At 34.2% G+C, this 14,766-nt stretch overlaps 1 protein-coding gene across 3 annotated transcripts in view; it reads left to right on the forward strand.

Moving 5' to 3' along the window:
* LOC117578135 (innexin shaking-B) overlaps nt 1-14,766 on the forward strand; it is a 79,587-nt gene that overhangs the window by 46,147 nt on the left and 18,674 nt on the right. For all 3 annotated transcript variants that reach the window (XM_052007992.1, XM_034263342.2, XM_034263345.2), the window contains 2 exons: nt 4,286-4,419; nt 4,495-4,684. In XM_052007992.1, coding sequence (XP_051863952.1) covers nt 4,286-4,419; nt 4,495-4,684 — 324 coding nt within the window. The remainder of the gene's footprint in view (nt 1-4,285; nt 4,420-4,494; nt 4,685-14,766) is intronic.

A 14,766-nucleotide genomic window follows, 5' to 3' on the forward strand; every position in this document is an offset into this window, starting at 1 on the left:
CTCACATCCCGCTTCCCAATTTCCAGTTGATGCTTCACTTTATATTCTGCTTTGAAATTCGCTTCAGATTCCCATAATCCCTTCCCTTCCTGCTCCCACTCTCTCTCTCTCTATCTCTGAAACTGTCTCTTGTTCTCTCTATCTGTCTTTATCTGTATCAATCTGTGTCTTAAAATGCGTCAACTCTCATTTTCACTTACTAAACATGACACTCGTTAAGTGCGCTCACTCGTTAGCTAATCATGGTCACTTACTTACTCTCTCTCTCTCTCTCTCTCACTCACTCACAACTCACTCGCCACTCGCCACTCGTTACTCGTTACTCCATACTCTCTATCTCTTTATATATATAAATATTATATATAACTCTCTCTGTATCTATCTCTCTCACTGTGGAATGGCCAAGTAATACACGCTCTCGACGATAAAAAAGAAAATTAAAATAAAAAAAATAAAGAAAACCAAATACAAAAACCAAGAAAGAATAAACACTCTCTCGTATTTAGCAAAAAAAAAAAGAGAAAAAGAAAACGGATGCGACGCTCACAACGTACTCGTTTAGTCCATAACAAGAACAAGAGCAACAACAACTAATTCTCTTTTTATACTCGTATCTATATATTTATATATGTGTCACGTCACTCACTCCGAACACTTTTTACTTACTATATAACAAACAAACAAAACAAAACAAAACAACAAACAAAACGAAACAACAAAATCAAAAATGAAAAAACCAAAAAAAAAAAAAAGAAAAAAACAAAAACAGTAATAAACAGAAAGGTAAACGCAAATTAAACCGAATCACAATTAAATCTATGTATATATATATATATATACTCTACAATATACAATTACTATTTTGATAAACAATTGATTAAACTAAACGACAAATTTGATATAAACTTACTCTATCTATCTATCTCTCTCAATCACTCACTCAACCACTCAATCACCAACTGTCACAGTTACTTTATCTTTATCTATATCACGCAGTCACTCAATCACGCAAATCACTGACTCTCACCCAAGCTAAGCCAAAGCCAAAAAAAAAAAAAAACCAAAAACCAAAGCCAAACCAATAAAAAAAAAAACCAAAAGTCAAAACTAAAACTGATCCAAAATACCAAAAACAAAAAGCAAGAAGAGACCAAATACCAACAAAAAATATATATACCAAAATACTGTTAATTGACCAAACCCAATAAAGCAATTATAAATTATATAAACGATAAATTTACGCCTCTCTTTGTATTCTTATATTTATGTATATGTATTTAACATTCGTTTATTTCCTAAAACACCAAATACATATGATAAATAAAAAAATAATAATATTCCCCATACAAAATGCTAAAATACCAAAAAGCCAAACAAGCCAAATCACACATACTAAAATACCGTTTCGATAGCGATAATCGATATCGATAACGTTATTGATACCTCTACAAGGCTACACAAGAAACAAGTTAGATGAATCATTTGCAGTTTGTTTCCATTCTCAATTGATTCGTGATCCAATTAGAAATAAATCAAGAATGGGGAATATCCAAAAAATACAGTATTGTAACCAAAACAATGAAACACTAAGCTTGAGAAAATATTATAAAATGCTTATATACAATATTTATGTTATTCGCCGATGTGACGAGCTATTATCGTATTTATATATTATACTAATTATAGTATATAGTGCGAGCTATGCAGCTCGATGCGTTTGGCAAGAGATTGAAGTTCTAAAGGAATTCCATATTTTATTTTATTTTTGGAGATATGAACATTGCCGCAATAACGCATCGATCTGCAGGTGAATTTAAGTAAATAATTTGTAGCATATCCTATTAAAAACATAAGCTAAGTCCCCGCAAACTGAGGAAAAGACAATATATATATACCATATATATTTCTTTTTATACCCCAAAAATTTCTCTAACTAATATATATGTATATGTATGTCTATATATGTATGTCTCACTTTAACTTGTATTGATTTGAATTTTTAGAATCCAACGTTCTGAAATTTTGAACACCTTACTTAAAATCTGTTCGTACATATTTTTATCCATTCAATTCAAGTTCATCTAGTTGTTCACACACCATCTACTATTATCAACTATCTAAGTATATAATATTCTTTTCATTTGTTTCTTTTGTTGGAATATGTTAATTTCTGTGTTCAACACGTTCTCACGTTCATATTCAATCACTCTCACTATATCTCTCTCTCTCTCTCTATTTCTAACTATCTCTCTAACTCTCTGTCTCTCGTTATCGCTCTCTAAATATATATATATATATATCAAATATATCTATATCTCAGTAATTTCAATCTCTCGCAATTTTCTCACAAATAACATGCACAGCTTTCACAGCTGTTGCACACATTTTTATTGCTCACTGTGTCACAATCACAACTACCACCACAAAAAAAAAAAAAAAAAAAAAAAAAACACCCCCGCAGTACTCTCTCACAACGCTCACAAGCCAACTCAACTCTCACAACAAATCACGTTCATATGTTTCACGATCACAGATCACCGATCACCGATCACAATCACGATCGAGAATCTTCTTCGTTCACTCTGATCACCGTTCACCGTTCACCGGGCTAGACTTTGATCACTTTTGAAAAGCAACTTGAATACAAAAAAAACTACAAAATAATAATTCACCACTGCTCAGCTCACAATTCACCTCAGCTACAAATTAGCCTCAAGCCTCAAATTTGTTTTGTGACACTTTTGACGACCACATTTCACTTATTCACGCAACAAGCAAAACAACATCTTAAACTAAAACTAATACAAAAATCCAAAAAAAAAAAGAAACTCACCCCAAAAATATAAAAAAAGCAAACTAAACTAAATAAACAAAATACCAAATCCAAACCAAAAACCACAAAAAAAAAGAAAGAAAACCATCATGACAAATTTGTGCATTCAATAATAAGAAAATTGATAAGTTATTATCGAAATTTCATGGGTGTGATTAGACTGTTTCACGAGATGATTTATTCATTTATTCGTTCGTTATTCGATATTCTATTTTGAAACGTTTGTCATACTAGTCAGCCAAAAAAAAAAAAAAACAAGTCACAAGTCAAGTTATTAAAGTGAATACATTTTATAAAATATCGATTAAGTGGTCATCGTTACGAACAAATTCGAATTCGAATTCGAATTCAAGCTCAAACTCAAACTCAAACTCGAAATTCCATTTCCAAATACTCGAACGTATTTTGAAAGCCCCAATTGGTAGTCAGTCCATTAAGAAGGCGACCGAACTGAAATGATATCTATTATAATATTGGCTTCAGTCAACTTTCAATCCCAAAAAATCCTTTCAGTGGCCGCCAATCATTCTCAGTCAGTATTGAAATTTGCATTCCCAGCAGTTTTATTCAATTGCTAGCGAACATACTCGAAATTCGTTTCACACTTCACACCAAAATTTTACGTATCGTTCTTGATTTCCAATTTTTTCGTTTACGATTTATTGTTATTGTTTTTCCTTTTTGTTTTGTAATGGCAAGAATGTGCCAGGCCCAATCAAATCAAATTTCTGTGACACCTTACTATACTTAAAAAGATAATTTCAAATTAGATATTAATTCGAAAACTCCGAATTGCAAATTGTATTTATTTCGTATCAATTGTTTCAATTTCTCTAACACACGAATGCTCCCAAATTGAACAGTCTGTTAAATACAAAAAAAAAAAAAATAATACAATAAAAAAAAATTAATCTATTTAAGCATTTAATTTGACAAAAGACTGTTCAGAGTGGGTGTTGTTCTATTCTGTGTGCGTCAGCTCAGATCAGAAAAGTAAAATACCTTTTACGAATACATAATTACTATATGAAAACTATACGTATAGCGAAAGTTTTTCTCTATTTGTTAATTTGTAAGTCAGTTAATTTTAATTGTAAGGCAAATCGTTAAAAACATATCCAATTGTTGATGAACAAAAATAAAACAGAAAACGAAAGAAAATGAAAGTAAACCTGCCATATAAGTAAATGTACATACTTATAATACTTATATAAAGCACACACAAAAAAAAAAAGAAGAAACTAACTAATTATGAAGACAGACATACTTAGCAAATTTGTATTACAGTTTTGCATTGAAACTCTTTTCTATTTATACCCCCCAATTCAAAAATTCCCCCTCTGCCAATTCGCTTAATAATAATGTTTTCTCTCTTCGCTCCACCAAACAAACAACAACAACAACAACACACAATACAACAACTATCGATGATCGATAACGATAAATCTATAGGTGTCTCATGTCAAAATCGATTCACCTGTTTTTCGCCTGCACACAAACGCAACGGTTATTTTACTGATCACATTCTCGATTGCCGTGACAACGCGGCAGTACGTAGGAAATCCCATAGACTGTGTACACACAAGGTAATTCAACTATATACATACATATATCTATATCTAATTTATCCGAACTTTATTTATCATACATCAATTTCACAGAGACATTCCCGAAGATGTTCTCAACACATATTGTTGGATACACTCAACGTATACAGTTGTGGATGCGTTCATGAAAAAGCAAGGTTCAGAGGTGCCTTTTCCTGGAATACATAATTCACAGGGGCGTGGCCCTCTAACAATAAAGCACACAAAATATTATCAATGGGTAGCATTTACACTATTTTTTCAGGTAAGTCTAACTAAACTAACTACTTTTCGGTAAATTTACAATTTGTATGCTAAGCTTTCGAAAGTTGCCTTAGTTGAGTTATTCACCGTGGTTTCTGACGTAGCTAACAAAAGCGATGAAAGCACTAAAGCTCACCGAAAGCGCTAGAGAGTGTTGCAACCATGTGAAAGCTTTTTCGTTTTTTCAGGCCAATGTTATCCTTATCAAAACTTTCGCTTTAATTTGAATTCATATAAGTCCATTTTAAGCCAGAAACCAACTAAACTTTTCAGTTTCTTTGGAATTTGGTGTCCTTAGCAAAGCTTAAAATTGCTTCCAGCATATTTCTAGAAAGCTTACACAGTTTATTTCGAAAGCTGCAAGCTCTTCAATTGAATTAGATATCTAACTGATATTTTAGTGAACTTTAAAACAGTCTTAATTTAATATGTGTAAAATATACTATATGTAAAGTTTAGTAGATTCTTGTTTCAGAGTTGAAAAGCTCTTTATTTTGATTGTATTATTATTGTAGAAGAGTTTCGAAAAAAAACATTTCCATTTAGTTTTTAAAATAAATAATGATATTTCAGCGAAATTTCAAAGATTTCCATTAAGTTTTTAAAAGTCTTATTTTAATATATACAAAATATACTATATATAAAGCTTTCTGCTTTAGAGCTTTTCTACCCATTTCATCTTACTTTAATATTTATGAAGTTTAATTTATATAAAGTTTAGTAGATTTCTGGTTTGGCGCTTCTCGAAATCGAAATAATCGAAAATATATATAGTATATCTAAACATCAAATGGGTTTTAAAGAAGAATTTCCGTAATTTAAGTCCTTAAAATATTAAACTTTAATCAAAATTTCATCTTAACCACTTCTATCTGAGACGTGACCTAACGTTTAAGAGGTTTCCAAGCCATTTCGATTATATATCTCAACATCAAATGGTTATTGAAGAAGACTTTCAAACAGTTCCTAAATTTAAGACTTGAAAATATCAAACTTTATTAAAAATTTCATCTTTAACACTTCTAACAGAGTCCTGAACTAACCTTTATGAGCTCTTCGAACCATTTCGTTTATACATCTGAACATCAAATGGTTATTGAAGAAGAGTTTCACACAGTTTCATAATTTATTTCATGAGAATAGTAAACTTTATTGAATAATTCATCTTAAACAATTCTATCTGAGTCCTGAACTAACCTTTATGAGCTCTTCGAACCATTTCGTTTATACATCTGAACATCAAATGGTTATTGAAGAAGAGTTTCACACAGTTTCATAATTTATTTCATGAGAATAGTAAACTTTATTGAATATTTCATCTTAAACAATTCTATCTGAGTCCTGACCTAACGTAAGCAAGCATCTGCCGACGATGCAACTGTTGCATCGTCTGGTCTGCTTGCGACAGGTGTGGCTGGGGTTGCGTTAGTCTAGTCGTATTCACTTGGGAGTCTGCGGCGCCAAAATCTCAATGCGAACAACGCATTGTTCAGTATTGATGATGATGATTATGAATTAATGCGGCATAGACATCGATATAGACGCTGATAAATCTATAACTCCCCGCTGTCCAGACAGCAGACTCCAGACTTTAGAGTCGTCTCTCTCTCTCTCTCTCTCGCTCTTTCTCTTTCTGTGTAGTGCATTGCGTGGCGGCTGTAAAAGTGCGCAACTATTTTTGGAGCACGCGCCACAGAACTTATCAATTCTTTTACTTTTACTCTAACTTCAGGCAGCACAGTTTCCTCCCACATCAGTGTTTGCTTGTTATTATTATTTTTCGTATGTCTGCGCTATTTTTGGGGAATGCAACCGCTTGACCCCGATTAAACTTCTCCCGATGGGCACGCATCTGAGGTCTGAAAAGACTTGTGGGAGGCACCAAGGGAAGCCAGCGGGAGATGCCGTTGTTAATTGCTTGGATTGCTCTTCCTTTTTGGGGGTGGCAGGCACGCATTAAATTGAGCGTTGTCTTTTATCAATTTGATGCATGATCTGCCTGATATGCGTATTAATTTATTATCAAAGTCTGTGCACAACCCAAAGGCGAAAGGCGCCAAGAAAATATATATCTACATACATATTTAAAGAATAAGAAAGAGAGGAACAAGAATCACTTAATTTACGAGGCATTTTGTGTGTGTGGCCAAAAAAAAAAATTATTTGTACGCGTCTCTCCCTCTGGGGAATACCCGGCAAAAGCATGTCGTTAAATTATAATATCCTATTTAACAAATCATATTTCTTTTTGATCGCAACAACAACTGACGCAACCGTTTGACATCTCGACCAGATCTTAACGAATCAAATTGTCCATCAGCCATAAAATCTGCTTGTGCGGTTTCTTTCTTCTTTCTCCTCATTTCCTCTTGATTTAATTTGATTTCTTTTGATTTTATTTTCATTTTTACGAGTTCCATCGCATGTGGGTGTTGATCACCACAACAAACACACAAAATATCCATTACAATGTTCGTATTGAACAAGAGTACTTTAAGTATCTTAACATTCCAATCTGGGGTCCCAGGTGTCCCATAGATTGCTCAGCTTTACTCACTAAAAGCATTATGTTATTTTTGCTGTGCAAAAGCTACATCGAAGATGGTTTAGTCAGTAAGGTAGTCAAGAAGATGAATTCAATACAAGAACAGTGAACAGAGTGTGCTGCTAGTAATCATCTGATAATAAGATTGGATGAAAAAGTCGTTGCCAAAAATTTGACTGAATATGCTTCATATTCTGTGTGTGAGTTTGATTAGGCATCGGACCAAGATATTATTGAAGTCGGACCTGATAAGTGGGCGTGGTCAGCAGAAGGCAGTTTCACAAAAATTACCGAGCTCAATTACATGGCCATTGAGTCAACTGTAACTCAACAGTTGCTCAGAATAACAACAAGTTGGTTAGATTAGTTAACCCATAGTCAAATTCGTTTAATGGTGTGAAATAGTGACTGCCAAAAATTTGAATGAATGTGTTTCATATTCTGTCTGTGAGTTTGATTAGGCGTCGGACCAAGAAATGTGGAAGGAATAAGTGGGCGTGGGCGTGGTCAGGAAGGCGAGCTTCACAGAGATTGCCCCCAGTTTGCTTAAGAGGTAGTTGATCAACTGTTGCTGAACAGTTGCAACTCTTACTAAACACTTGTGCAGAAATTCAGAGCATTGCAAGCAATTGCTTGAAAAAAAGGCTTGCCAAAAATTTTAGTATATCAAAACCATATTTCGTGTGTGTGTTTAACTAGGCGGCGGACCGAGATATTAGTGTGAGCGAATGTGATAAGTAGGCGTGGTCAAGCAGGAGAACTTAACGAAGAATTCTTAACTGAGAAATGCATGTTCAGATGTGTGTGCTTGCTTCTAATGAATTGCTACTCAACAGTTCGACATCTACTCAACTATTACTCAACAGTTGATCACTTTTTGGAAGGCATTGCAACTGATCGAGTGTAAAAATGAAATGCCAAAAATTTTAATGTATGTCTACCAAATTGTGTGTGTCAACTTGAATAGGAGGCGGACCTAGATATTAGTGACAGCGGATGAGCTAAGTGGGCGTGGTCAGGCTGGTGGGCTTCACAAAGATTTCTGAGCTTGGTTTGGTGCTTCTACTCAACTGTTGCTCAACAGTTGAAATGAACTGGGCGAATGCAGGTAATCAGCAGGTAATCTGTAGGAAATCGATGTGTGTGAAGAAAGTCAATGCCAAAAATTAAGAGTTGAATTTCATACGCAGTGTGAGCGTTCGACTAGGCGCTGGACCAAGAAATTTGTGTGGGCGGATGAGCTAAGTGGGCGTGATCAAGCAGAAAAGTTTCACATAGATGTTATTTGTGCATTTGTGTGTATTTTTAAATCAACTACTGATACGCTACTTTCTCTATCTATCTTTATAAGCAAGTTTTTAAGAATAATCGTGAAAAATGGGGAATGACAATTAAGTTTCCTAAATATTTTTCTTGTAATATCTTTCTGCTGTGCTCTTACAGCAAGATAAGTAAAAAATATATATAGAATATTTTGTACAACTGTATTAAAAACAGTGCTAAGAATTAACTGATTTAAGTTAAAATTTGAAAATTTCTTTACTTGTTTGATACTTTTCTTATCATTGAAAGATACTCATCTTTGACTTCGACAAAATTGCATATCAAAAACATTGCCAACTATAATGTCATTGCCCAAGGTTAAGAAACAACAGCATAATCATTTGAGAAGAATGCATTTTTGCTTAGCGTCTGTTTCTTCAGTTTTCGCTTCGCGGCATAATTGAGCAAAAATGCAAGATTTGGCGCAGGGCCCAGAAAACAAAGTGTTGAGTGTTGAGTGTTCAGTGTTGTTGTGCATTTGGATAGAAATCCGGCTATCTGCGATATCCGCATTTGTGTACTTTGTGCATTAATGAAGCGAGACGTTTTTCCGGCTCAGACGTCGCGCCGCCTGCAACTGCACTAAAAAGCACCAAAAAAGAAGGAACATTTTAATGGCCAAATTATGCATTGCTTTTGTCTTAAGAAGGCTGCTCACGTAGCTTAGATATTCCCAAAAAAAAACCAATTGAATTTTAATGGACCGAGTAAGGGAATGAGTATATCCCCAAGTCCATTCACCATTCATAATACTCGCTTATTGTGGATGCAGATGTCAATAGAAGAAGAGCAGAGAATGGATACTAAATAGACGATGCGGCAGCTGTCCATCATGGCGACATTTTGTGTTTGTGCTGCGACAAATGACAACTTAATCAAATCGCCACGGATGTGAGACAACAGTTTCGCTTCAATTTTTTTTTTTTTTGTTGTTTTCTCCGCGCTCTCAGTTTGTCCCCAAGCCTTGCAGACCTTATTGATATGCTGCACATGGTGTCTGGGTGCAAAAATCAAAACACGCATAAATTCTATGGCCATGGCCATGTCCTGTCCATGTCATGTCCTTTGTCTGCCTGATTGCAGCAATAATGAGCGGAAATCATCGCACAAGCAACACACAACATGAAGAGACAACTAGACAAACAGCTGGACAGCTTCTCCTTCCCATCTCTAGTTCCAACTCCAACTCCGTCTCCAACTCCGATTCGCATCCACAGCTGCTGTTGTCTCCGCTGTTTTCTATTTGCATTCAGTCTTTTGACTTTTGCTATGGGCTTTTTGTTGATATCTCTTCTGCCTATGTATGTGTGCCTGTGTATGGCATGCTGTTGATAGTTGCGGACGTCTCGTGAGTGCGCGAAATAAATATGAACATCATGTAAATAGTTTGGGTCAAGCACAGTGATTCCAATCGATTGTTTACTTGTTTCCAAAAACTTGCATTTCTTTTTACTATTAATAATTGAGCAAAGTTGTGTTTAGGAAAGTGAAGACACTTTAATAAATTAATAATATCTAAAAAAAATACAAGTGTTTATTTAGAGTTTGTTCAAAATAATACAAAATAGTAATTATATTATAAATAAATAACAAATAATAAAAAATAAATAGTAAATAAATAAAAATAAACATTCAATAAAAATAATAATTATTTTATTGAGACACCAAAATAAAAATCATAATAAATAAAATTATTGGAGCATTATTTATTTAATAAAAAATTTAATAAATTGAGAATACATAATATACACATACATAAAATAAATATTCAAGAAGTGTATCTCAACATTAAAAATAATGAATTATGGAATTTACGATTTTATTGAATTAGAATTTAGTATTTTAAAAACGTGGATAATAACTGCATTTGCAATTACACTTGGCTTCAATAGATAAAATATTTGAAATATAATAACTAAATATATATAATACAATTCCTTTTGTTGCTATAATTCAAATATTATATAGTTCAATATATTATAGGTAATATATTGTTTTTAGATATAAAGATGGTATTATAAAGATGGTATTTGCATTAACATGAATGAAATTATTACCATAATTTCAAGTACTTAAAAATGAAGCGTATACATTTTTTTTTTTAATTTAATTTAAGTAATTGATGGCATTATTTATGTCTAGCATTATAGTAATGTTATTCAGATTTTTATAATAAATATATTATTGCGGTAATATAATTACTTCTTTTTCGATGCTCAAATCACGCTGAATCTAACAAATATTTTAAACTCGTTATATAATTAATTCGAAATACATACAAGTTTAATAAAAATTATTCAGTGTATTTTATTATCATCTATACATTAAAAGACATTTATATGTTTGTATTTGTATGCGCATATATTATATTCATTTTTTTTTTTAATATTTTATTATTATTTCTTATCACTTTTTAATCAGACAAATGAATTAAAATGTTAAAAAATATTCGAATAGCATGACAACATAATTGGAGTGTGCAATTTTTGACGGATCTTGGACCACTGTGCCTTCAAAGGCTTCGCGAGCCCATCGGCATTTGGTTAGGCGGTCTGCCAATCGCCATGGCACTAATGCTCATGCTGGAGCGGTCTATTGTCGTATGTGTGTGTGTGTGTGTGTGTATCTGTGTGTGTGTGTGTGTGTGTGTGTGTGTGTGTGTGTGTGTGTGTGTTGGTATGTAACTGAGTCTGTGTAGTGAGTGTTTGGCATGCTGCTGGCCACAGATTGTTGCAACAGCAACAGCAACAGCGACAGCAGAAAAGGCATCGTTGTAGTTGTGGCCGAGTCTATCGAACGTTGTCGTCAGTTCATTGTTGTTTACAGCCAACAACGGACCAAACAGACATTCACACAGTACATACAACAAGCAACAGCCCGTTCACACACACACACACACACTAGCACACATACACGCACACACATACTTGCAGAGAGAAGATGGAAGAAATAGCCGACCGCCAAATGCAACATAGAAAAAGCACTGAGACAGAGACATCAACAACAGCAACAACAACAGCCGGAAGTGTGTGTGGCTCGCGAGTGAGAGAGCACGAGCATAAATAGATGGCGAGAGAGAAAGAGAGCGAGAGAGAGGGAGAGTGGGATGAATCGGATAGAGTGAGCGTAGCTAGAAAGAGAAGGAGCAAAGGCAGAGAGGCAGCTGCTGCTGGCAAGGGAAAATGTTGACAGAGATCTGTCGAGAGAGACAGATAAAGTGAAAGAGAGAGAGAGAGATAGAGAGAGATAGAGAGAGAGAGAGTGAGTGGCAACACAGAACTGAACCTGGACGTGGCAACGTTGCGGCCATTTCCGCAGTGTCTTTTTGGTTGGCGAGGCGAACGCGCGCGCGCTTTTTTTCTGTGATCTCGAAGCCAACAAAACAGAAAACAGAAAACAGAAAGCCGAACAACAGGCAACAGAGCAAACACAACACACAAGATACAACAGCAGGCCGACAATTGCCACAAAACCGTCGAACAACGAACACACGGCGCGTATCGACGAGAAACTCGACAACCGGAACGGAACGGAACGCAACGACGACGACCCAAGTTCTCTTTCTCTTTTTCATATTTTATATTTAATTTCAATTTTTTTGTTTTTTTTTTTTAATTCAATTTCAACTCTTTTTTCCTGTTCGTGTCTCGGTTCGGTTTATTGGCCAGTGAAGCAAGTTTTCGTTTCTATGGTTTTTGTTTTTTTTTTTTTTTTTTTTTGGAGACACACAAAAAAGTGCGATCGAAAAATGTGAAGAGTCCTGTGTGTGATTGGATGATGATGTCTGCCTGCCACACGTGATCCCGATGCTGATGATGTTGATGCAACCGTTCGCATCAAGCCTCGTGCGCGTCCGTGGCAAAGACGCGACCGACGAATGCAAACGTATGACAAAAAAAAAAAAAACACAAAAAAAATGAAAAAAGAAAAACGAATTTTATTCACTTGTTGTGCGAAATTTGTGATACGAGTTCTCATCATCAGTTGCTCAGTTTTTTCCAAATTTTTTTTTGTTGTTGTTGTAGTCGTTTGATATGCATCATGCCCAACCGCGCTCCATCATAATTAACTCTACAAAGTAAATAAACGGACTTGGCTAAATGGACCCCGGCCATGTGTTTATGATGGCCAAAAACTGGTGGTCGTGGCAACAGTTTCACATTCACCGAATTCACATGGCTTTTGTTTTTATTTTTGCAATATTTTTCTGTTTTTTTTTTTTTGTTTTTGGTGTGCTCGGTGCACATGATGCGCGATTAGTGTGGATGAGAGGAGAAGAGAGAGAGAGAGAGAGAGAGAGAGATCTCTGCGTTTGCTTTTGGGTGTTCAATCACCCACGATTTTGCGCCTTCGAAAACGACCACGCCCACCTCATTCAATACAATACACATTCGCAGAACAGAACAGAACAGAACATGTTTGCCTTTGGGGCAGAGATCTCAGTGATTGTCGAAACGTTTTTACGTACACAAAAATTTTAATTTTTCATTTTATTTTTATATTTTATACACGCGGCGACGTCGACGTCGACTGCGACTGCGACGTCGACTGCTCTTCCTCTTCTTGCTATTGTTGTTGTTCTTGTTGTTGCTTTATATCATTCACACTTAGTCTCGAATGATAAATTGGGTCCAGGTCTCTTGTTTGTAAAAGCGTTGAAAGTGTTTTAATACTCATCTCATTTGTTTTGGGCCCCCTTTCCCTTCCCCCCTCGGTCAATCGATTTTTAATAAAGTATAGCAAACAGCTATTGAGTTAATTATGGCATGGAAATTGAGTGTCTTCTGAGGGTTTTTTTTTATAAAATGTTATTCGTTTTTTTTCGTATTTTTCGCATTCTCATTAATTTCAAATCAAATCTGTTTTGTTGGCAGCAAGCGGAAACTTATTGATTTAAGTAAATATGCCAAGCGTTTGATCTATTCTACATTTTACTCAAGATCGACATTTACCTCCAACTGCATATATATAGTCTATATATATATATAGTATTTCGGCATATGATATGCTTTAAGAACTTAATCTTATCAACCTCAAAATGTCTGTGGCGCGTCTTTTTGCTTTTCATATTTTTATTTCCACGTTCACAACTTATTTCAAAATCGTTGTGTTTTCTGCTTTTGTTTATATTTCTTTTAGTTGTTGTTATTATTAAAATGCCTCGCAACCGCAAGCCAAAAATCTATGACAACTGAAGCTTAGGAAACCAACAAAAAATAAATGAAAAAATCCTATGACAAATTTATGTAAATTAAGCGATCTTAGAACACAAATTTTGTGTTATAATTTCATCGAAATTCTAAAATGAATAAATACAAAATAGTTTTTTTTATGACAAATTCATGTAAATTAAAAGATTTTCGAATACATTTTTTTTTTAAATATTTTTACTGCAATAATTTCATCAAGATTCGAAAAAGAATAAATACAAAATTGTAGATTATTTTTGATTTCAAAATTCTATGAAAAGTGTATGTAAATTAAAATTTTTATTTAACTACAATAATTTCATCAAATTTTGAAAAAGAATAAATACGAAATTCTGGATTATTTTTAGTTTCAAAATGAAATGATAAATTTATGTAAATTAAACGATCTTAGCAAAAAAAATTTGTTGTAATATTTTTGCTGCAAGTATTTCATAAAAATTCGAAAATGAATAAATACAAAATTGTAAAATATTTTGACTGCAATAATTTCATCAAAGTTCGAAAAAGAATAAATACAAAAATGTATATTTTGGTTTCAAAGTGAAGTAGTTTAACAAGAGCTTCGATTTTAGTTTAGTTCAATATTAATATTCATATTCATTTTTCTTTAGAATGATGTATATTTTTGTTTTGTTCGTCTTCGTCTTCGCCTTCGCCTTCGCCTTTGTATTCATATTCACTTATGACCACGCAAATATTTAGTATCGCTGCTAATTTTTCCTCGAGATTTTTGGTCATTGCTCACATTTGTCAGGCGCCGAGGAAAACCCAATTAGTCATTTGAAGAGGGGAGAATGCCGAGTTTTGGGATTCCCGTTTGATAGCTGCTCTTCTTCTAATTGCCTTCATCTTTGTTGTTGTTGTTGCTGTTGTTGTTGTTGTTGTTGTTCATATTTTGTCTTTGTCTGGCGCACAATTTGAAATCATAATTATAGATGCGTGTGTATTTAATTTTAGACGCGCATTGTTAGCGCCTCTTTGTCGAAGGAGGGAACTGGAAAATTG

This window comes from Drosophila albomicans, chromosome X, assembly GCF_009650485.2.
Source record: "Drosophila albomicans strain 15112-1751.03 chromosome X, ASM965048v2, whole genome shotgun sequence".
Classification (NCBI taxonomy): Eukaryota; Metazoa; Arthropoda; class Insecta; order Diptera; family Drosophilidae; genus Drosophila; species Drosophila albomicans.